This window comes from Palaemon carinicauda, chromosome 21 (assembly GCF_036898095.1).
Source record: "Palaemon carinicauda isolate YSFRI2023 chromosome 21, ASM3689809v2, whole genome shotgun sequence".
NCBI lineage: Eukaryota > Metazoa > Arthropoda > Malacostraca > Decapoda > Palaemonidae > Palaemon > Palaemon carinicauda.
Window position 1 is genome coordinate 104,269,869 of NC_090745.1, and position 25,614 is coordinate 104,295,482.

The 25,614-nt window shown below is 35.8% G+C and overlaps 1 protein-coding gene across 1 annotated transcript in view; it reads left to right on the forward strand.

Annotated features, from left to right (window-relative positions):
- LOC137615383 (ectopic P granules protein 5 homolog) overlaps positions 1–25,614 on the forward strand; it is a 115,840-nt gene that overhangs the window by 28,876 nt on the left and 61,350 nt on the right. The window contains exons 4-16 of the mRNA XM_068345201.1: positions 4,811–5,095; positions 10,601–10,777; positions 11,438–11,596; positions 12,289–12,401; positions 14,260–14,503; positions 15,306–15,446; positions 16,955–17,182; positions 17,387–17,506; positions 17,883–18,031; positions 18,591–18,690; positions 18,968–19,098; positions 20,045–20,188; positions 20,807–20,984. Of these exons, the coding sequence (XP_068201302.1) occupies positions 4,811–5,095; positions 10,601–10,777; positions 11,438–11,596; positions 12,289–12,401; positions 14,260–14,503; positions 15,306–15,446; positions 16,955–17,182; positions 17,387–17,506; positions 17,883–18,031; positions 18,591–18,690; positions 18,968–19,098; positions 20,045–20,188; positions 20,807–20,984 (2,169 nt within the window). The remainder of the gene's footprint in view (positions 1–4,810; positions 5,096–10,600; positions 10,778–11,437; positions 11,597–12,288; positions 12,402–14,259; positions 14,504–15,305; positions 15,447–16,954; positions 17,183–17,386; positions 17,507–17,882; positions 18,032–18,590; positions 18,691–18,967; positions 19,099–20,044; positions 20,189–20,806; positions 20,985–25,614) is intronic.

Genomic DNA, 25,614 nt, shown 5'->3' on the forward strand with positions numbered 1-25,614 from the left:
GCTCCCAATAGTTTGCTCACCTATCCCGGACCCAGCAGTAGTTCATATAGATGCCTTTCTACTAGATTGGTCACATCTAGATCTATATGCATTCCCTCCGTTCTAGATTGTCAACAAGCTACTGCAGAAGTTCGCCTCTCACGAAGGGACAAAGTTGACGCTAGTTGCTTCCCTCTGGCTCGCGAGAGAATAACTCACCGAGGTACTTCGATGGCTAGTAGACGTTCCCAGAACACTTCCCCTAAGGGTGGACCTGCTACGTCAGCCACGCGTAAAGAAGGTACTCCAAGGCCTCCACGCTCTTCGTCTGACTGCCTTCAGTCTATCGAAAGACTCGAGAGAGCTAGAGGTTTTTTCGAAGGAGGCAACCAGAGCGTTTGCTAGAGCAAGGAGAACATCCACCCTTAGAGTCTACCAATCGAAGTGGGAAATCTTCCGAAACTGGTGCAAGTCGGTATCCGTATCCTCGACCATTACCTCTGTAACTCAATAGCTGACTTTCTCTTATATCTGAGGAAAGAACGATCTCTTTCAGCTCCCACTATCAAGGGTTACAGAAGCATGTTGGCATCAGTCTTCCGTCACAGAGGCTTAGATCTTTCCAACAATAAAGATCTACAAGACCTCCTTAAGTCTTTTGAGACCACGAAGGAGCGTCGTTTGGTTACACCTGGTTGGAATTTAGACGTGGTTCTAAGATTCCTTATGTCAGACAGGTTCGAACCGCTTCAATCAGCCTCCCTGAAAGATCTCACCTTTAAGACTCTTTTCCTGATATGTTTAACCACAGCTAAAAGAGTCAGTGAGATTCATGCCTTCAGCAAGAACATCGGATTCTCATCCGAAACGGCTACATGTTCTACAACTTGGTTTTCTAGCCAAACACGAGCTGCCTTCTCGGCCTTGACCAATATCGTTCGATATTCCAAACTTATCGTATGGTTGGAAATGAACTAGAAAGAGTATTATGTCCTGTAAGAGCTCTTAAGTTCTATTTTAAAAACCTTTACGAGGCCCGTCTGAAGCTTTATGGTGTTCAGTTAAGAATCCATCTTTGCCTATGTCAGAGAATTCTTTATCCTTTTTTATCAGACTGTTAATACGAGAAGCTCATTCCCATCTGAATGAGGAAGACCAAGCTTGGCTGAAGGTAAGGACACACGAAGTTAGAGCTGTCGCAACTTCCGTGGCCTTTAAACAAAATAGATCTCTGCAAAGTATATTCGACGCAACCTATTGGAAAAGCAAATCAGTGTTCGCGTCTTTTATCTTAAGAATGTCCAGTCTCTTTACGAGAACTGCTACACTCTGGGACCATTCGTAGCAACGAGTGCAGTAGTGGTGAGGGCTCCACCACTACAATTCCCTAATTCCATAACCTTTTTAATCTTTCTCTTGAAATGTTTTATTAATATTTTTGGTTGTCCGGAAGGCTAAGAAGCCTTTCGCATCCTACTTGATTTGGCGGGTGGTCAAAGTCATTTCTTGAGAAGCGCCTAGATTAGAGGTTTTGATGAGGACCTTTAGTATGGGTTGCAACCCTTCATACTTCAGCTCCTCGGAGTCGCTCAGCATCCTATGAGGATCGCGAGGCTCAGTAAGGAAGACGTACTTAAAAAGGCAGAGTAATTGTTCAAGTCGACTTCCTTACCAGGTACTTATTTATTTTATGCTTGTTATTTTGAATAACTGCTAAAATGAAATACGGAATACTTAGCTCATAATAATGTCAACATGTAATGCTGGTCTCTACCCACCCCCCTGGGTGTGAATCAGCTATATGATCATCGGGTAAGTTTAATATTGAAAAATGTTATTTTCATTAGTAAAATAAATTTTTTAATATACTTACCCGATGATCATAAATTAAAGGACCCACCCTTCCTCCCCAATAGAGACCCAGTGGACAGAGGAGAAAATTGGTTCTATGTTGACATCGAGTACTTGAGTACCTACTTGACAGATGGCGCTGTTGATGTACACCCCCACCTGTATAGCGATCGCTGGCGTATTCCGCCCGTAGGTTTTTCTGTCGGGCAGCAGAGCTGACAGCTATATGATCATCGGGTAAGTATATTCAAAAATTTATTTTACTAATGAAAATAACATTTTTCCTTTGTTTTTTTATAAAAGACAACAGATTTCTTAGCTCCAAAGTTATCTGTTATTTTGCGCAAGTTAGCAAGAAGAGGAGCTTTTAGCAATTGTTGAAGAATTGGTAATGTTCCTCCTCTATGTAAATGTGTTTGTGGTAGCTCAAGTCCCACTGATTACTGCCCAATTTCCATAACTCCCATATTATCTAAAGTTTTTGAACGTCTTAATAGGTTTGCTGAAGGTAATCATCTATTCCCTAGTTCGCAATTTGATTTTCGTAAAGGCCTTGGAGCATGTGATGCCCTTCTTACAATCTCCAATGCTGTACAGAAATTCCTTGTTTTTGGTCAGGAATTTCGTATGATTGGCCTTGATTCTAGAGCTGCCTTTGACCGTGTTAATCATGAGGCCCTTGTTTTCAAACTCAAACAGTTGGGAGTGGGTGGGTCTTTTCTTACCATTATTATTGATTTTTTAAGTAATAGATCTCAAAGAGTTGTTGTTGATGGGCACCATAGTGAGTATAGGAATGTGATATCTGGTGTTCTTGGTCCATTACTTTTCATACTATATACACATGACATGTGGTTTGGCCTAGAAAACAAGCTTGTTGCATATGCAGATGATGCTACTCTCTTTGCATCAATTCCATCCCCTGAATGTAGATCTGGGGTTGGTGAATCCCTTAATAGAGATTTAGCTAAAATTTGTGCATGGTGCAAATTATGGGGTATGAAGTTGAATCCTAATAAAACTCAAAGTATGATTGTAAGTAGGTCAAGGACGGTGGCTCCTCAACATCCGGATCTCGGTATTGATAATGTTTCTTTAAGTTTGTATGACTCTTAAAATTTTAGGTGTGATTCTCGACAGCAAATTTACTTTTGAGAAACACATTAGGTTTGTGTCTTCTTCAGTTGCACAAAAAATTGGCTTATTGAGAAAGTCTTACAAGATTTTCGGTGATCAATCTATTCTGAAGAAGTGTTTTAATTCTTTCATGCTACCTTGTTTTGAGTTTTGTTCTCCTGTCTGGTCTTCAGCTGCTGATTCTCATCTTGATTTGTTGGACAGAAACTTACGGTCTATTAGATTTCTTATTCCTGATCTAGATATTAATCTTTGGCACCGTCGTTCAATTAGTTCATTATGCTTGCTGCATAAGATTTTTCATAACTCAGACCATCCTTTACATTCAGATCTCCCTGGAGAATTCTATCCTGTTTGTAATACTAGGCAGGCAGTTAATTCTAATAGCCAGGCCTTCTCCATCATGAGGCTCAATACTACACAGTATTCTAGAAGTTTTATTCCAGCTGTTACCAAGATGTGGAATGATATTCCTAATCGGGTAGTTGAATCAGTAGAACTTCAAAAGTTCAAAGTTGGAGCAAATGTTTTTATGTTGACCAGGCTGACATGAGTCTTTTTATAGTTTATATATGACATATGTGTTTTTGACATTGTTAATAGTTTATATAGGACATATCTGTTTTGACGTTGTTACTGTTTTTAGAGTGATTTACTGTTAATTTATTCTCATCATTTATTTATTTCCTTATTTCCTTTCCTCACTGGGCTATTTTTCCCTATTGGAGCCCTTGTGCTTATAGTATCTTGCTTTTCCAACTAGGGTAGCTTGGTTAGTAATAATAATAATAAAAGGGCAAAGGTTATATATTTGGCTGGGATGAAAGTAAAAAGTGACTGGTCTTTCTTTTCCTTTCAATCTTTCCCTCTCTTAGGCCACAGCATATAGAACCTTGCTAGCTGGACTCAATCATATTGTCAGGTAAGCCCCACTCAGCTTGTGGATGTTCTTTACTCTGTTACAGAAGAGTCTTTTCCTTATACTTTACGAGGGGCAGTGTGATTAGCCAGCAAACCCATAATCATAAAAGGTCTTCAGATGATGTGATTCAGATCCATCACATGAGTTTGCTAAGTGTACAACACACAGATTTTTGGCTCAAAAACAACCCGTGAAGCCAGGACCTTGAACCCACTGGTACACAGGTGCACATGATGGAGGGAACCTTAACTCTTTTCAGCATCAAACATGCACGAGTTTCGAGTCCCCGGGATAAGTATCTATCTAGGTGGAAAGGGGACTTTCTCCCACCTAAGAATGAATCTCCTATGTAAAGGTCAATAGTTTGTATTTGTATTGGAACAAAGGACAAATTTTGAAAAATGATATGTATTTGTTCCGTAACTGGAATACAAACCACGCTACAGTATTTATTAGGGGTACTACTTTCAGCTTAGCACCCCTAATAAATAGCTAAGGTTTGTATAGTTAGGAAAAATACAAATTATCTACGAATTTGTCATTTTCCCTAACTATACAAGCCTGAATCTTTTTCAAATACTTTCCCACCAGCCCTAACCTCTAAGAAAGTCTTAGCTGCTATCAAAGTTGAGTTCTCAGTGAGCCAGAGAGGGTGGTCGCTTTCGCGCTACCAACAGGTAACTACCTGTTGGTCATTAACACCTCATTATAAAGTTTTAATTGCTATATTCCCAGCTTTGCTGTTATCATTCTCCTATGTCAAGGAATTAGGTTGGTATAGTTAGGGGAAATACAAATTACTGTTAAAAGCTTTTAACTTTTTTTTATGAAATGTGTCATTCCACTTCAGTCTAGGTTTATTAAAATTACATTACTGCTTCATAACATTCTATAACACAAACTTTTCTATTCAAATTACAGATTGGAGGCCCATGGCAGCAAGATGTTAAAGATAGTGGAATGTTGGGCTGTGGGGACCTGGACCATGGTTTAACAATTCTTTCTACGATTCTTAATCCAACAAGTGGCCGAGAGGAGTTTCTCCATAACTTGAAGCCTAGCCCATCCCAAGAAATCTTAGATGGGGAATGTAATACACCAGATAAGAGTTCAGACAGTGTGTGGGTGGTTGTTGATAGTTCAGGTGAAGAAGAGGAAGACCCTTCACATTTATGGATGCTTTTCACAGAAAATGACGTTGTACAAGTATGTCCCAAAGTTTTCCTAATAATTTAGACTGGTGTTTCTATGCATGAATGAATATTGCCTTATTATTTAGAAGAAATGCATTCTTTGGCAAAAATATACAAAACTGTCTTACATTTTCATATAAGACAAAATAAGTTCAGTGCATTCCTTATTTGTTTTGTCTTAACAACAGTATAATTTCAGTAACATGGATTTTCTAGCACTTTTATTTTATTATCATTAGGAAGGTACTTGTTTAGTATAAGTATATCAATGGAAAAAATATTTGTTCCTTCACAAATACAGCCCGTGCCGTTTAATAAGATTATGATTTTAAAAAACTGGAAACTGCGCTGTTAAATTTTATAATGAGGTGTCGGTAGTTACTGGCAGTTGGCCGGGAAGCCTCACCCCACTTCCTGCCACTGAGTAGCCACTTTGACTTCAGCTGCCGAGTAGTACGGACATACTCATGTTGTGACGTACTTGGCTGTATTTATTCATTCTCTTTATCTTTCTAGATTGCTATGTGACTGTTGTGATGGAGAAACCCCGTGTGGGGATGCGGTTCTGGCAAGGCTTACTGTGTTTCAAGTGCGGCACTTTCATAAACGGGAGCTTCTTGAATGCCTATTCTTTGTGCCTTTCTTGCAGAGGTCATTACTGACTGCAGTCATCCCTCATATGAGGAGTGTAAAGAGTGGCCATCCTTGTAGTGGCTGGAGTATGGCAAGAGTAGGAAGATGTCATTGTGATTTTTTTCTCCTTCGGAGTCTTCCTCAAAGTTAAAGAAATCCGTTAGACCTCTCCTCTCTCCCTCTGGTACTTGAGCTTTTGAACCTTTTCTGCCGCTCTCCTCCTGCAGGGGGACAAAGAAGGATGACTACTTGGACTTAACTTTAGGACAAGCTCCGAGTGAGCTGGCCTTATCTGCTTCCCATAGAGAAATTAGTAGACCTTGTCCTTCAATTCATAGTGAGCCCAACATTTCAATTTCTGATGACAACACTGCTAAAGACAATGCCCCAGATCTGTGGGCTTCCTTAGGTCTTGAGGGCATTCTGTCAATGGTTAAGCTCCTGCAATCCCTAGCAACATAAAGTACTAGATCTTCTCCATTGCCCTATAACCCTGCAGAGAAAGCTACTAGCATGACCCTTTTCAGACCAGCCCAGGACTCGGGAAGCTGCAGGCGATCATCGATCCTCGCCTTCCTCATTGCCCTTTACACCAACAAAAAGAATCTGTGATGACGTCTTCAAGTAGAGGAAGGCAATGCCTCCAACCTCCCTCTCCACCCAGCTCGTCTCCTAATACTCTACCAATTCTTCTGCTATGGTATCCCTTGGTGCCTGCCTTCCACAAGCGAAGAGGCAAGAGCACCTTATTTCCCACTGGGATCAACCTAACCAATGAGGAAACAAACCCTCACCTCCTCCAAAGATGAATATTCCAAAACTTCCCATCACAAAGGACAAGAGTTGTCTTCCAATGGAGTTACTGTTGACGTCCTTGAGGTAATTAGAAGTTAGACCCATTAGCATTTTTTTTGTGGAAGCCTAGAAGGGTATATTTTGTGAATCATGTGGCCTGTTTCAAACCCCAACCTAACTTCTCAGGTGGTAGCTAGTGGCTCTAGTGCACCATTTTTTAATGGTTCTGATGGTACACAGCAACTCCCAGATTAGAGATCCTCTTCTAGAGCCTCAAATTCTTTATTTACTTTAAACCCTTATGCTGCAAAACCCTCTCACTTCTGCATTTCTTGCCATTCTTTTATACAAGAATTTGCGAAGCAGATGACCTAGATGGTAGCCTGGATCCCTATATCCCTTCTCTAGCTAGAGGAAGTGCCTCTAAGCAACCACTTATCCCATTTTTGGTAATTCGGATTAAATCACTCCTCTCAGTGAAGTAAGCTGTCATAACTTAACATTTTATTATGTGATTGGCATGGCAACTTGTATGATTACTTCAAGGCAAAATGTTTTCCTTTTGAATTAATCTGTTGAAGATTTACTAAAACTGTTCCACTGCTTTTTGTTTGAATGGCTGGCCATCGTTTGCTTCCTTACATTCATAAATATATCCAAATAAGTTACTTAAGGTATATAGTTTGTTTTTGGTAAGATATATGAATTGATATCCCTAATCCAAAGTAGGTTGGTAAATCTTCCTGTTTGGTGTTAAAGCCTTCTATGTCATGAGATGGATTATTGCCAATCTAGTTCTGGGTTATAATTTGATCCATACCTTTGAACCATTCATCAAGGAATATCTTAATAAGATACTATCTATTTATTAACCAAGGCACTTCCCCCAATTTTGTGGGTAGCTGACATAAAAAAAAAAGGAACAAAGGGGGACTTTTCATCATCGATTGAACGGTGTTGAGCCTGATATGACTGTGAACATCCTTCCTGCTATGAATAGGAGTATCATCATTGCTCTTAAGAGAGCCACTCCACTCCATCATGAGGGAGTGACTGAGCTCACGTGGTGATAGATTTTTTGTGGTCTGTCAGTTAGAGTGTGTGCCTGGTGTGACAGCTACTGCTGGGGTATTGGTTGCAGGTGAGCCATCCCACACACATTATTCATATGCTATTTTTATTTGTTGTGTAAATTATTGTAGGGTCCGTATAGACATTTATTCCATGAAATAATAGAGTGCTGTCTCATAGGACAATATATTTACTATGAAAATAAATTGCTTCACCAAAGAAACAAATGAGTATACAGTATTTCACTTTGCAAACATTTTACGAAGAGAATCATATCCTTTGGTAGCCGTAGTATTTTCATATTTTGTTTTTGGTTAAGACTAAATTTTAGTGAATGCATGTGCGGAACATATTTCATTCTTTAGTTACATGCTTCATGTCGGATTATTTTTTATTTGCTCTGAGAATAAGACCCTTTCTATATGCTGGTGACAAGGTTCCTGTGTCCCGGGGAATTTATCATCATTAAACTACTCAAAAGTTGAAATGAAAAATTTCTTTTGAAAAATTAATATACTGTATCTTAAAACTCTTAGAAATTTTCATACTGTACTGCATCCCTTTTTTAGTGCCAGATGTAAAAAATCTTCATCATCCTCTAAAATATTTCCTACACCTGGCCATGAGAAAATATTTTATACTAGAATCTGGGGGCGGGTTTGAGGAATTCTCGTGGGACAAGAATTACAAAGGGAATTACGTTGCCCAGTGGAATCACTTACCTGGATCCAATAATATTCCCATATTAGTATCTTATTAAGATGTAAAAACAGCAATTATCAATCTTTTCTATTGTTTTCATTTATAAGTTGATGGACACTACAATGTAACTTTCTGGATAAGTTGATTAGAGCAAACCTCTAAAAGATCGTTTTCATTTGCAAAAGGCTAAAATAAATGCTTAACTATCATTTAATCATCTGATGAATAGCTTTAGTTAAAATACTTTAATCTCATATTACTTACTGATGAGTTTAATGGTTTATTAAAGTTTAATTTTTGACTTGCCAGTGGGTTTCACACACAACTGACCAATTGCTTTTCATTTTATTTTTTACTATTCATTTGGTGTGTGGTTAAATTATAATTTTATTTTGTGAAGTTACAAGTCGGTAATTTGTAACTGTACGTTTGTTATCAATTTTAGAATTATAATAGAGTAAAATATATTTTTATTTGTGAATTATAATTATTACATTGCTTTGCTTGCAGTTTTCATACAGTGACCATGTGCATTTTCTTAATACTACAGTATCTTTTTAAGGGACACTACTGTATTGAAAATATTGCTGTGGCATTTTGATTTTTCATTTTTGCTGCTCGCTTAAACAAAATATGCTTTCTAAACCGTTATTCTTTGGTTATTATTACCTTATTTAATATTGATAAAACAAAAATGTTCAGGTATTTTATTTCATTACTATATACTAAACCGTGTATTAGGAAGCAAGTGAACTTTAGTGAGCTGGTAGGAATGTATCTCAATGGTTTTAGTGGAAGTCAATCGAAAAATATGCTTTGATTAACAATTATTTTGCTTATAAAGTTTTTCAGGAACGGAACTTGTCTGTATAATGGGGCATTGGTGTGCAGTACATAACATATACATACTTTATTGTACATATTTTGACACTAGTTTGGCCAAGGTACCAGCCACCCATTTAAATACTACTGCTAGAGAGTTATTGGATCTTTTGACTGGATATAATATACTAAATTGAATATCTCTCTAGTTACGGTTCATTCGTGAGCCTCTCTAGTTACGGCTTATTTTTTGTTTGCCTATACTTACACTGAATTATCTAATCTATTCTTTACTTGTTCTCCTCTTTCCTCATATACCTGACAAGATTAAGATAATCAAAAAAATTTTCATTCAAGGATTAACTACTGCACACTTATTGTTCAGTGACTACTTTCCTCTTGGCAAGGGTAAAAGAGACTTTAGGTATGGTAAGCAACTGTTCTAGGAGGAAGAAAATCCAAAATCAAACCTTTGTTCTTTAGCCTTGAGTAGTGCCATAGCCTCTCTACCATGGTCTTCCACTGTCTTGGGTTAGAGGTTTCTGGCTTGCCAGTACACTTGGGCATACTATTTTATCCGTTTCCTTATTTCCTTTCCTCTGGGTTATTTTCCTTGATAGAGCCCTGGGTTTATGGCATTTTTCTTTTCCAACTAAGGTTGTAGCTTAGCTAGTAATAGTAATAATGATAATATTATGATAATAATAATAATATTGGGTTGTGGTCTAATAACCTTTTGAATTGAATTTGTTGGTTTTAGTAAAGATACATGTGTAGCACAGTAATAAAATTTTTATTATATAAATGAGTAATTAGGTGATAACTTAATTTTCTAAAAAGGTCATCTGCAGTTAGGGTACCCAAATGTAAGTCTTGGATGTTATTTAATTAACTATGGAAAACTTAATGCCCTATCTCTCCTTCACTGGCTACCCACCACTTCAAAAGTGTGGGAGTCAGCAATATGAACATCAAGGGTGGTTCTGTAGAAATAAAACGGATTTTAATAAGGAAATGTCTTCTTTCCATACTCATCTAATGTTCATTTATGTGCCTACCCTCTTTTCCACTATTTAGTGCCGTCAAGAGGATAGGAAATATTTCGATTTCGAGACTGAAGTAGGAATACTATATGTGCAGCATGGTTTTGTTGTTAGATCCAGGTAAATCCTAATGCTTTACTAGAGGCATTAGAGTATTAGCCAGAAGGAAAACAGGAAATTTCTTAATCTTAAGTGGTATCACGACATTATTAGCTTCCAGAGACAAGAGCAATGTGAACATCAGGTAAGCATAGAAATGAGAAATAATATTAAAATTCTATTTTTTATTTTATAAGTGAAACTCAGTGGTGTGATACTTATTCTCTTTGTTAAGACTGCTGACGTAATCTATTGCTTTACTGTAGAATTAGGGTTGTATTTATAAAAACATAATTACTTAAGGAAAATGTTGAATCAAATCTGTCATATGAATATTAATACTCTTTTTACAGATTCTTAACCAAGTACCCTTTAAGGAAATATTTCAGCACATGCTGCTTATAAATGAAGAAAATGACACACTTGAGTATAGCGTTGCCAGTACAAGTAGACAGGGCTTAATGAAGCTCTTTGCCTTTGCTACATATCTCATACAGTTATTCCGCAATGGTTTAGTGACTTATTCTCAGGTATGTAACATTTTATGGAAGTGTTTTGATTAACAAAGATGTCCAAATGATGTGACAACTTATTTTTCTGTTGTAGTATAGTATCAATTTATACAGTTTTTACTGCATTCTGTACTTACTTAGTGAGTGCAATAATGTATATTGAACAAGCGAGGAAATCAGGAGTTGCATTGTACAATATGTTTCGAGTCATGAATGTTTTAGTTTCCTTTGAGGTAGCTAAAAAGTTATATTTATTTGATGCTTAAGTAGCAATGAATCTTCTCCCATTGTTTTCCTCATGAATTAATTTCTTTGTGACTGTTATTATAAAAAATATGAAACTATCCAATGCTTATTTTACAAATCACAGAGAATGATATGGTTATACTAAATGTTACCACTATAAGAAGTTTCATCTGCAAATTTGGTACTGTATTTCTTAATTAGTTCCTTGAGTTCTATGTTAGATTAATAAAAATGTATTTAGGGATTTTCAGGCACTTTAAATTATCTTTCAATTTAAAGATTATCAGCTTTTATTTTGATAATACTCTCATTTTATTCTTTGGGAGGTGTTGATGTCTCAAACCCACTAAATTGGAAAAAAAAAAACTTGAATAGTACATGAGTTTTTTTTTTTCTCAATGAAATTAATTTTGAATTTACACGATCTTTCAGGTCCGTTACCGAGGAGTAACTAAGCGACTCTGCCGCTTTTTACGACACACGGTAGAGTATGTCACTGACCACTGGCTCAATTACCTGAATTTCCATCAGTCTTTACCTCAGCATAGTACAGATATGAACCAAGTGACAGCTCATTGGGCTGTACTTCAGGTAATGTGATAATCATTATACTTTCTATATTATCTTGATTACTAATCAGTTTCTATATTGATTTTATTGATTTTGATGCAAATTTATAAATCTTATTAATCTTATAAATTTTATAAATTCATGGTATGTTGTAGTGGTTTTTTTTATTTACTGTACTTTCATTCATGACTGCTTTTATGAAATATCACTGTGAACATTTTGTATTATAAAGGTAAAGATTTTCTGTTTTGCAATTCTTTCTCAATTATTTACTTTCATAATTTTATGAATTGCATAACAAAAAAAGGGGCCATTTAATTCTAATCTTATTGATATTCTACAAATTTTACTATTACTAATAGTGAATATTGTACAGTATAAAAAATATTCTAGCTTGAATGTAAAACAGAGAACTGTTTACTAAAGGTCTTTTTACTGTATTTTGGTGTCTCCATTTACTTCCAATCTTAAAAAATAATTATCTGTGGATTCTAGTATGTTCTCCTGTTTAATTACATAAAATGTTTGGTAGATACATTTTTTAGTGAACAGTATTTTTGTTTTTTTTGGTGTAGTGGAACATTTATCATCTTGTATCTGTCTTGAAGATTTGAAGAATAAATTTTCAGGTTTTTGAAAATTCATATATCTCTCATGGATTTTTTTATCATCTCACTCATGATTATCTCCCTTTCAATGTAAATATTTTTCAGATTGAATATGATCAACTGTTTGAAAGAGCTGTAAATTGCATGTTTGGTAATCCACGGTCGGGTGCATGGCAGTTTCTTGCTGTCATTCCATACAGCAGTGTATCATTGCTAAGGTAAGTGGTATTCTAATGGGAATATTTTATTATTTGTGGTGGAGGATATGTGTAATGAAAGATTTGTTAATATAAAAGAAAATGGTCCTTTAAGATAAAAAGTATAACCAGTCTTTCTGCATATTCTCATTGATATATATATATCTTTTACATTTAATGAGTTCTCCACTCTCTTCTGGCTTTCACACTTTCCACCCAAATGCCCATCTAGTTCTTGTCATTTATCCATGCACTCAGCCTTGAGAAGGCTTATAGAATTTATAATTATTTAGACATGTTATTATTTTCTCTAACTCTTAGAATCTTCCATTCCTTGAAGAAATCATATTTGAAAGACTTAATTTGGAAGCTAATTTTAAAAGGGGTTTCATCATGCAGGATATATAAGATTAACATATGTATTGCCCGGGCAGCCTACGCCATTGACCAAACTAAATGTCCATATTCTATGGTCAAAATTATAGCTGTAGTTAAAATAAACATGATTTTGGTAAAACTGATGTTTAACTGTACTCAATAGGTATGCATGTATTATTCACATAGTGTATTACAAAATAAAACCGCCAATATGTATCCTTTCCATTGTTTACGTTTATAAGATGATCGAGACTACCGTTTATATTTTTCAAATCAGCTGATTAAGACAAACTACCAAGAGATTTTTTTCATTTTCTAAAGGAAACAATCATCACTTGAACTATTATTTCTATTTTATCATATAAAGGTTTATAATTTTTAGTAGGAATACTTTTCTCATAATTTATCTACTGTTGAGTTTAATGGCATATTGAAGTTTAGGGATGTCTCGTCCGTATTGCCGATGTACAATAATATTATAGTCTTTAGCTTTGCGTTGCTAAATTATAAAGCTTAGGAAATTGAAATTATTAACTTTTTCTTCCAATTTTTTGGGTAGTTTTTGTGCAATTTGGTTTACCTTTTTATAAACTGAATATACCATCAAATAAATTTTCTTTAAGTTTTCTCCACTTTTTGACAGCTTTCTCCAATGCCAAACAGCTTGAGCATTGTTTTTTTGTTTTTTTTTTTTCTACATTTTTGTCAATCTTTTCTCCATGTCACAAAATGGCATCAGTCATATCCAACTTAATGTCATTTGTAACAATAAAAGCAATTCTTTACTATCATACAAAAGTTGTTTCAAGAACAAATACTCTTATCCAAATCTGTTGTTCATAACAAAATAGTCGTTTTTCGTTCAGGGGTTTATAGCCGTATGCATTACTAACGATTCTGTTTTACTTTTTAATTAATTGAACTAGAAGTTAGGGTAAAGAGATGTAGGTACGATATATGATCCAATTATCTTTTACGGGTGAAAATTGTGGCGTTGCACGCTATGCGAGATTGTGGGTATGTATCGAGGATGAATGGTGGGGAGCGTGTGAGGAGGGCTTGTGGGGAACCTGGTAGGGAGAGAAGATCAGGAGGGAGGCAGAGAGTTAGATGGCAAGATAAGGTGAAGGATGATATGAAGGGAAGAGCTTTGGTGGAAGAGGGTGCCTTTAATAGAAAGCAGTGGAGAGGACACATCAGGCAATAGACCCCTAAATATAGGGATAGCACTGGGAATGAAGAAGACAAGATATGAGATTGAATGTTGCACAAGTATATATGGTAGACTGTATTTCTTTTTTGCATACTGTATTAAGCACCCCCTTCATTTCCCTCTTTCTTTATCCTGTGGTTACTGAGATTTATGATTGCTTGCCCTATATGCCTTTTCATAAAAAAAATCGGCATTGTTTTTTTTTACTAAAGTAGAGTACTGTATTCCGTATTAAGAGTTAGATACAAAAGTTAAATTGCTAATTATCACTTTTCAAATATCTGGCAGATTGTGGAAAATTGTGTACAGACTTCATGTTGGCATCAGCGATGAGTCTGACAAAACTGTAGCTGCTGCAGACGAACAAAACAGCACATGTGAAGATTGGGCGGCCCTTGTTTCTCATTCTGATACTCGAGGCCAATTCCACGATCGCTTGCAAGTCATGGAAGAAAATGAAGCCTTTTACCTACTTACTGCCTTAGCTAATATGGCAATTACCAGAGAAGTTACAGAAGAGGAGTTTGTAAAAGTAAGTAAAGTTTTCAGACTTTCATTCTACAATATGTAGTAATATTTTCTTTTTCTTTTATATTAATCTCTCTCCTCTCTCTCTCTCTCTCTCTCTCTCTCTCTCTCTCTCCTCTCTTCTCCTCTCTCTCTCCTCTCTCTCTCTCTCTCTCTCTCTCTCTCTTTTTTTTTTTTTTTTTAGGTAACAAGATGGTGGGAAGGCCCAGAACTACCATGACTGTATTAAGCTGTAATCAACCAGACTAGTCTTCCCTTGCTTTTCTCCTGATCTAACAGCATGTTCCCTTTTGCACTTAGAATTGTTAACTTGATTGACATCCATTGAAACATGCTTTTTTATGTGTGAATCTTATAGCGAAATGCTCTTTTCGCGATGATTATTTAAATCCCAGTACAGCATTGCCCCTGACGTGATACACAAAGGGAATGCAAATCGTGATATCACAAATAATTCCTGTGGACATTTCAAGTACTGTAGTAATTGCTAACCGAACCAAGGGAAGACCTGTTAATGCACATTATGCAAATGGTCTGGAGAATGTGTCATCACTTCTGAAGCAACTGAGAAACTGAAAGAGACAGAGTATCTGGCACGGCAGTTCTGAGCTTCTTACCACTTACGCTAGAAGGTTCTATTTCTGTGTTAAGAGGATATATTTATTGAAGGGAATGAAATTGGGAATATTTAGAAGTTTTACGGGTAAGCGTAGTAATAACTGAGCTTCTGGAGAAGGTGCAATGTCAACAGCAGGCGAATATAGAAATAAACAATTTTATTATTAAAATATTTTTTCTCCTCACAGGTCTTGGTAAATAATATCTATGAAGCAACTTTTGTCAATGAAGAAACAAGGGAAATGTTGAGCCGCATAGGTCGGGATTTATTGTCTGCAGTGGCAACGAGTCATCCATTCTGTTTGTCTTTTATTCTTACAACTACACAGGTGAGAGACAGTGAACTGTAGTTAACTTTACCTTGTGTTTATATTAATAGTATCATCATTATAGTTAGGATTTTTTTGAGTGTCATCCAGTAAACTATGTAACAGGAATATAAAAGTACTCATAGTATACAGTAATTTCTAAATTGGCTCTTTAAGTCTATTGATTTTCAAATATGAAGGCTAAGAACTTAGTTTTCATGCTTTTTTGGAATTAAGGGAAAACCAAAATTCCAAGTTATGTCATAAAAACCTGCCCCATACAGTCAACTTTTTTATCCACTTCTTTGATATTTGGGACTTTCTTAAAACGAGGAAACCATAGATTTGACACCAAACTTGTTTGCCGTGAAAAATCAACAAAGAACGCGTGTCAAAACGTGAAATTTAGAGTTAGAAATTGCCAAATACAGCGTAATGTTAAAATCGCAATTATAGATATGAAATTTAGCATTAGCATGTAGCAAAATGTATAATTAACACAGTCACCCATGATAGGTTTTAAATAATTTATTTATGCTTATTCTTAAGTTTGCCCGTCCATGCATGCCATTCTGGACACTGAGAGAGGTGTCCCAAATTATTTTTTCTCATATTACATGCAAAAATAATTAGAAAAAAAAGTTAAAGTTGTTGTTAAATGGGACAAGATAAGGCTTCATGAATTGTTGTATATTGTACAAAATGAACTAAACTGATTTGTAGTTTTATTAAATTACAAAAAGCCATACAAGAAAATCATCACAGGAATTATCATATGATTGGGCTCACATCAAACTGTAACTAAGGTTCTTTATTGAAAAATGGATTAATACTAGCATGAAGTACAATTTGATAAGAGAAAGAGGCTTTCATCCCTCAAAAATACATATAGACAGTATACTCTTCTCAGTAGCCCTCAAGTTATCAATTATATGAAGCAAACCAAGTCACATGTCTATTTATGGTGCTCTTCTCACTTTTTTTTTTTTTTTTTAACCAAAGGTTGATCCAATGAGCTGTAGAAGCTAGACTGCTAGATTAGAAGAGATCAATGTTAGTAGATAAAGTAAAGGAAAGAAAACAATTTAGCCAGGGATGAGGGGATATTACATAGTTCCTTTTTACTGCATATAATACGCCCAATGCTCACTGCAGATACGAATGACTTATGCAGAATAGCCATTAATGCCAAGAGCTAAATACAGTACTGAATTATCCACAGAAGTATCATGGTAGTTATCCAAGTCTTGTTCAGAGATGCTCAAATGAAAATTAAGTTTATTCCCTACAGTAATATGAAAACTTCTTGTGATAGTTACTGTATATGCATCATTTTGTATTTGTTGAATGTATTTTGTATTTACTCTTGTCATCTATTGTATAACCTGTAATCTTAAATAATGGAGGCCCGATACATTCATTGGTCCATGCCTTTACTTAAATTTTATATACTATTCAAAAGGAAGCATATTTTTGTATTGCTTTTGGGGTATTGATTCTACAACATTATCTTTTGTTTGTTTTTCCAGGAGAAATTAGTCAATATTGGGAGCATGGTGTTATATCTGTTTCGTGCTCTACCCTTGCAACTTTGGAAGCCTAGTGACGATGATATAACCTGTATATCACATTGGCTGCTCTTCACCCCAGTTCCCAGTATTGAAAATCAGTTGGCAAGAGTAATCATAACAAAACTGAACTGGGGTGAAAGTACTCCTAAACAAGCACTGGCTCTCCCTCATCAGCTCCATCGTAGAGTGAGTTGTACCGTCTTATAGTTCATTATTGTTATTTCTTCTCTCATTATGTATTGAACTTGGGTGAGTTATAGGATCCCAGTCAGGTATGCTTTTAAAACTATAGTCAGGAAAACACAATTTTCTTATCGTTTGAATGTGACTCAAGTTTTGTGGTAGTCTTTTAATCTTTTTACTCATGCTATAATTGACTTACTTTTCCAGGTTGCCTTAACAGTATTAGAATCATACTTGAAAGTCTCGAGGGAGATGAATCAACGAAGCATATTGACTGAGGGAGTGAAGCAAGTCACATCAGTGATGTATGCACCTTCTCCTGAACAGGTTAGCATTTTTTTATTGTCCAAGGTAGAGTTTCCCATCAATTCGTATTTGATATTTTTTCATATGAAATAATCCAATTGCTGTTTAAATAAGGATACTCATTAAAATCTCAGAAGAAATATTTTTTAAAGATAGTCCTTTTTTTATTAGGATGACCTACACATTGAAAGGATTTTAACGTCTTTTATTATACAGTGCTGTTACAAATCTCGTTTTCAGTGATTACACGTACACTCAAATAGTCTTCTGAAGGTGCCTCATATACTGTAAAGCACTGTACATTAGTGTTATAAGAATTTTTTTTTATATAAGTTACCTTAATAAAAATATATTTTATGAATAAAAAAAGCACACTTAAATTCATTCCTCTGAAAAGGTTTTCTGTGATTGGGCCTGGAATTTATTAACCTGCTTACGACTGCATCTGTTAGATCAGCCGATGCGCCAAGTTTGCAAATTATTGAAACCTCCAGCATCATTTCTCAAAGACATTCCAGATCCAACATCGGCTGCAATTCAGCAAGGGTAAGTGATGAGTTTTAAGGAAATTCTTCTTGTTTACAAACTACCATAAGACTCAAAATATTATTTTTATATTTGGCCTCTTGTTTAAAGTCATGTTACTGCTCACTTTAAAAACCTGAAATCCACAAGGTGATGGGCCAATTATTTTTGTCATTAAAGATGTATAATGCTTTTTTTCATGAAGGCAAGGCATCCAGATTCAGCTTTTATCATACTGCACATTTGAGGCTTTCTGCTATGATCTTTTTATTTTTGGTTCCCTCTTATTGGTTTGTATTTAATGGTGAATTTATTGTCAAATCAAGTTAATATTTCTGAGATGAATTGTAATTTTTACTAACCTTCTACCATACCTCCATTCCTTCTTCCTTTTTCTTCCATCTTGGTGTTCAACCTCTCCTTCATAGTGCAACTGTGAGATTTTCTCCCCGTCATACGTGGCTCCTGAATTGCCTCCCAGGCCCCAATGGCATGCCTTATGATCCAGATTAAAAAACCCAATCATAAACACATTCAAAGCTGTATTTTTACTATATATTATAATTGGTTAATTCTTTAGGTCTACAATGAATGTAGTAAAACGAGGTTTAATGGACCGGCAGCCTCTAGCTCTGTATACATCATTGCTGTTAACCACTTGGGGCCACTCTCTACCTGAGGTTAGTCTTTTGAGATTTGATATCCTGTAACGATATTTCTGTGGAATAGTTCAATATGTGCTTGTTTTGTGATCTGCTTTATTTACTCTTCCTTAAAATTGTTCATTTTTTATCTCTTGTTGATTTATAACATACCTTATGATTATTTAGTATTTTAAATGTTAATTCGTAAGAAAAAATATTCTCCCATAAATTGTTATATAGATTATATATTCAACTTTTCATAAAATGTGTCAACAAAATTATAATCTTATATGAAAAATTTTGCCAATTACAGTTTTGTGAACATGGTGTAGATTGTGTCCATGAACTAGCAGTGCAAGGAAGATATGAAGCTGTTCTTTCTGCTTTGGTTCACATAATGCCTCTATTTTTTAATCAACCTGAAGATATCACTTCAAATGCAAAGTAAGTCACTCAAAGTCTGTAGATTTTGTGATTGTAGAGAGGTATATAAGTTTTCTGTTGTTGACACATACCTTAACAGTGTACATTGATATAGATTATTTTTACTTTATAATACTGGATTGTTTTGTCCTGTGTTATGCAGATAACTTGGCTTTTCCTCCAGATGCTGTGCTGTATTTAGATTTTAAAAAGAATTTAGGATAGATGTGACAGGCTGAAGAGCGTGCTAGAAATAGAAATGAATGGCAAGCAATTATGACGCAGTTTCAATAGCCCCTGCTACTTCCTTCGGTTGCCTTGGTGACCGCTGAGGTAGCACCAGTAGGGGATTTGACATATGAAGCTTCATTTGTGTTGGGTAACGGGGGAAGGTGGGATGTGGTACCCTAGCAGTACCAACCAAACTCGGCTGAATCCCTCGTCAGGCTTGAAGGAGCTAAGAGAAGAAAGGTCTCCTTTTGTCCTTTTTTTATGATAGCTACCCCTCAAAATGGGGCAGGTGCCTTGGTAAATAGATGGATTGATGAAGACATTTACTCAATGTAATTATTATACCATTAATCAAAATGTTAGTTATTCATAATCTGTATTCCAGATCACTTTTTCATTTGTAATGTTAGCTTTCCAAGATGACAATTGTGTAAACTCGCTTTATGGGAAAAGTGAAGCTTATGGGGCAACATCTATCCATACCATTTTTGAGCATGGAAAATACTGTTTTGTGGTAATATCTTAGGCTACCCTTTTATAAGTCTTTCCAAAGATCTGGATATTTTTAAAGCATCCCCTTTCCAGTTGACACGTTAGTAGTGTGTATTTATTTTGGTAATTTGGTGTTTCAAAATGAGGTTACTTTTAACCTTTTTCATATTTGTTTGGTGAAAAGATTCCATTACAGTAATTATATCTTTAATTATACACTGCAATGAATTTTGTTTAATTTCAGATTGATGTCAGCCATTCAGAAGTGTTTTGCAGCCGATCAAACTTACATTACATTGGCTAAGAGCCTGGTAACATCAGCTTTTCCAGGAAAAATACTCAACCTCTTTGCAGCTATGTTGGTGCATCATATTAAGAACCATGCAAAGTAAGTTTTATAATAGGGTGATTTGGAAATATATCTCTATGTAATCTTATTTATTTTATACTTTTACTTAACAGTATATTGAAATTATCACAACAGTATACTGTATTGAAATTATCACAACAGTATACTGTATTGAAATTATCTCAACTTTTTTTTAATAATATTTTGTTATAATTTTTCTTTTACTTCACTTTTGTGTTGAGACAATTATTGCATTTACAATGCTACTTTTAAAAACTAAGTACGATAATTGTTTCAAGTTGATGGAAAGAATTTATAAAGACAATATATTTTGGCCTTAAGAGTTAATTTTTAATGTGTAACTAGAGTTTCTAAGGTTATTCAAATATCTTTTTATGTAGACAAGATTTTTAACAAAATTATGCTTGTTAGATACTGAAAATTGTCTTTTCTCAAATAGACCTTCAAGAAAAAGAAAATATAGAACTGAAAATTCAGTCTTTTCTCAAATAGACATTTAAGAAAATGAAAATAAGTTTTAAGAATGAGTGTGTGTTTTAGTAAAAGAGTAAGTGATATAATTATCTGTTTATATGATAAGAAGTTACATGAAGCTGGGAGGTTGCAGAATATACTAAAAAACTATACTGTTTATAGGTACAATCTACAATCAGGCGCACCTGTCATTCACTTCTGGATGCAAGTTATGATTTGCATTCCAGATTGGGTTCACAGTAATTCAGTCCTCTTCCTGCTAGATACCATGTGCCATCACGCTTTTACTGATTCTGCTTGCTGGCAGGAAATCATGGCGGGATTTTCAGAAGTCATGAAGGTAAGTTTTGGGTTTTTATCTATAAACCTCCCTTGCTGATCCTATTGCTTCTTCTCCAAAAGCTTGATTTAATCAATACTTATCTTTAAAATTTTAAGATTTTCCCAATTTCTTTCACTTAAGTAAATGCATGCCATTGATAAAGGAATAGAACCTTCTAGCAGTAAGTGGTTAGAATCCCAGATTCTCAGTTTCTTCCCCTGGTTTTGCTAGCAATTACTTCTTGGAATATGTACAGTAATTGTTTCTGGTAGATTATGATCTGAAGTCCCTTTGTGTATCGTGTCAGGGGTAATATTGTGATATAAATAATTGTTGGGAAGAGTGCATTTCACTCGGTACAACTCATAGAAAAGTATTTATTCCTACACGACAAACAAATCCTCATCCTTTTATTAGGTAGATTGATTTCACGCAAGCTGGAGATGGTCATTAAAACTTGGATAATGAGCGGTATTCCAGCTTATGAAGGGTGTGGGCGAGGAGCCCTGCCCCCTTTCCCAACTGGAGTGTTTCACTTTTGATTTAGCTGCTGCTGTGTACGTGTAAACTTAATGAATTTTCACATTCCCTCTGTGCATTTAGTATTGCCCTTGATTGCTTACAATCATCCCCATATGCTGAGTGTAGGTCATGGCCTCCTGTATATTGGCAAGCATATACCCTGAAGGAGAGGAATCAAGCTAAAGCTTTGGCAAGGTCTGTTTTGGCAACTCCCAAAAAAGCACCAAAAACTTTTTTGGTGTTTTTTTGGGAGTTGCCAAAACAGTCTCCTCCGGGGTTGTGACTGCTCCCCATACCCCCTATGCATACTCTCCTAGTTCGGTCACTTGGTAGTATGCGTCAAAAGTAAGGAGCCCTGGGATTTACTTCAGCAATCTTTTCAGGTCTTAGTGTTGAGGATTACCTCCAAATGTTTGCCGCATCCCTTTGGAAGCTGGAAGTTCTTTTCTTGTTACCTTGCAGACTGCTGATAGTGAGTTTGACCTAAGGAAGTCTTGGGCTACCTTAGGTCTTTTAGGTCGCCCCTCCATTACAGTACTTTTTTGAGGGAGCTTGTAGCTAAGTGTCCCCTGTGATCCCATTGACACTAGTGATGAAAGGTGTGTTGGTGCCCCAGGTGTCAGGGACTGGTGTTCCCCATTCCAAGCCCAAAAGGACTGTGAAGACCTGTAATGTAACTCGCCTTGGCAGCAAAAATTTTGCCTACAATCAGGTCTATATATGGTAGTATAGTAATCACAGGATTAATATAAAGTAACAAGGGAGGAGCTGTAATTTGAAAAGCGCTTATTTTCCGGAATAAATGGTACTTGCGTCACAAAACTGAATTTCATATGCAAAAGTTATATGGGGTTTGGAGATGTCACATGCCATCTTATTGAGTAAGTACTGTCCTTGAAAAATGGCACTGGCCGGCCACCCCCCTTAACAGGAGGAAGGATGATTGAATAAATATCAAGCCCATTTGTCATCATAAGCCGGTTATTTCATTCTTTACTGTATCTATCCTTCAGGGGGGAGAAGGATTCCTTCAGTGACCTCATATCAGGTATATACCAAATAAATGCCAGGCCCTCTCAGCCTACTCATTCGTACAATTGGTAGATGGTGTGGTTGCTGGAGTCCTCTTCCTCATTTCCATACTCTATCAGGGAGAGTGGTACATTCTAGGGAAGAAAAAGAATCAACCAGTTTGGTTCTAGAGGACTTCCTATTCAACAAGTGAATCTCCCTATTTTAAAGGACTAAAGGTTTGTATACATATAGAAACAATTTAAAAAAATAGAAAAGTAATTTATTTTTCCTAGCTATGCAAACTTGAATCCATTAAAGGTAAACTTCCCACCTCAATCAACTACCTCTCAATTCTGAGCCGAAGGTCAAAAGTGAAGTCTTTGACAGAAAATTGGTCAAGGCTACTCATCCACACATACCACCTGTAGTTAACTACCTAAATATTGAATTCAATTGCCATTTCAGTTCTCCTGAAGACATTTCATATTTTAAAGGACACAGGTTTATAAAGCTTGGAAAAATACAAATTACTTTTAAAATTTGTAATCAGAGTGCCAAATCCTTTGAATAAATGTAGGCTATAATTGATATTAATAATGACAATAAGAAATACAAAGCATTATAACCATTTTTGCAATATCAAATCATTTAAACTTCCAAATGAAACTTTAGGCCCATGTTAATAATGATTTACACTAATAGTAATAAAAAGGTCACCATGACAATTTATGATGAATTTGGTTTTTATTAAACAAGGGTAACTTAAGAATTTTACCTAGGGACACTGAAAAGAACAGAAATTTTACCTTTGTGAACTAGTTTTGAAGGCACGTGCGTGACTTTCTTAAAATACAATTTTTTTTTAACAATTTAAGAAGAGATAGACTTGATACTGTGCGTTTCCCTAAAAGAGATTGCTTGTCTGATACATCGTCTTAAACCTAATTAAAATTGTGCTTTGGGTTTTGTTAAAGTTTAACCGTCTGCCCCTAGCATGCACCATGCACTTATTTTAGTTGAATATTGGTTAAGAGATTCAACAACCACAAATCTATGATTAACTGATAAAACAACGAGCTTGTTGCCGATGCCAAATTGTATATCAATACGTAAACAATAAAAACAGTAGTGGGCCATGAAACTAACAAGCTCATAGATATTAAATTACTCTAGTTATAAAATTTCTGAAAGTGCCAAAGAAACTGCACTTAATATAGATGATCCAATATCAAGTGTGGAGCATGCTCTGAATGCTCTAGAGTTGAAGAAGTAATATTATTTTGATAGCTACCATACTTATTTATTTAATGTAAATGATAGACTTATTGATGATGCATGGGTTAGAGATGAGACAACTTATTCTCATAACTGGTAAGGGTGGGGGACGTGTATACTTTCCCACTCCCATTTATAGTCTAGTTTGTAAAGGGAAAATGCAGTAAAGTATTGGTTTTGATATTTTATCACTCTTGATTGGTCCAAGCTAAAATTATACCTTGTGTTGTGATAAGTAGGATACTCTAATCTTTGATACATTGGAGAGGGAAAAAATATGGTTCAGTAATTATTTTGTTACTTCATGTCTTGTTACTTATATGTACAGTTGGACACAGCAATTTCTGGCACACCTCACTCCAAAGAAGTGCACCCTGTCACAATCTTACTGCATGGCAAGTAACCAAATAGCTAGTGTAGGAAGAGATGGCAGAGGTAGTTGGCTGGGCTGTACCCAGGAATTTCCACGCCATAAGGATGTGACTGAATGCACCTCCTCAGAGTGAGGTGTGCCAGGAATTCCTGAGTCCGTATAAGCATCCATACTGAGCTGTACAGTGTACTGTTAACAAGTGCGCATTATCGTTCACTCGGAAGATAGTCAAGTGGTGTTGGTATCAGAAGTATAAACAGCTTCTCATGCAAAATGGACTAATGAATTTGGTTTATGGAGCCTAAGATTGGGCCCGGAGTGGTATTTCACTGTCGCGGTGCAATCAGGTAGAAAACTATGTTGTACTACAAAGTAGTATAACATAGTAAAGATATTGGACAGGACTCGCTACTCTTCTACAGGGTCTTACAGAATGCACAAAATGTTCACAACATGCATATTCTACTAACCAGTTGCGTTTATTCTGGTCTTTGTGTGAGAGCTGAATAGCAGTTTGGAATTTCAGTGTTATTTTGCTGATTGTGATCTTCCTTTGCTATTAAAGAAAGTAGTGCATATGACAAATTTTGTTTTGTAAGTAGTAGTGCATACGACAAATTTTGTTTTGTAAGTACAATACAGATATTTTTGATGTGAAGTTTATCACTCTGCAACACCTCAGCTTTACTAGAAGGAGATTAGTATACATTTTCAGAAAGTTATCTTTTATATCAGATTTTTTTTTTATCCCATGATACATAATTTCTTTTTTTAAATATTAAACTTAGCCGGTGAATATATAAATAGCTGACGTCTCCGACGGTCGACAGATTCCAAAAACTCGCGAGCGATCGCCATGAAGGCTGCCGGGTGTGCCCACCAGCACCGACTATCGGCCAGATACCGCATATACTTCTCAACCTAACCAGTTCTTCTCTGTCGGTGTTAAAGACAACACTGGTTCCGCTCGCGCTTGACCTCGAGTTTTCTACCGATTGGTGAAGTACTTGGTTTTGGTTTTATTGCTTTCGCCGTGTTGGATTATTCAATACTATCTTCAAAAGAAATGCTTTTGAAAGGAGAGGAAAAGTTTTTGCCCTTGTTTTTTTTTTAATCTCGCTCTGGTTTTTCCTTAGAGAAAGATGGCCGACCCTTCCCTCAGTGTACGGAAGTGTGTTAAAGGCTTTTAGTAATTATTTTATCACTTTATAAATTATTGTTGATATTTATAGATTTACCTCTATATATTTTATATCTCACCCGCCTTTATTAGGCCTCTTCGATTAGCTTTCCATTTATACTAAACATCGAGATAAATTTTATGTTTTTGTTTATATGCGGCCTTTACCTATTCTTTGTAGGCGATCCTGACTTGGAAAACGAAGTTAAACAACGGTGAGCCCATTCAACTTTTATTTTTGTTTAGATAAAAACAGTTGCTCTGTAAGGGTGATGAGATGAATA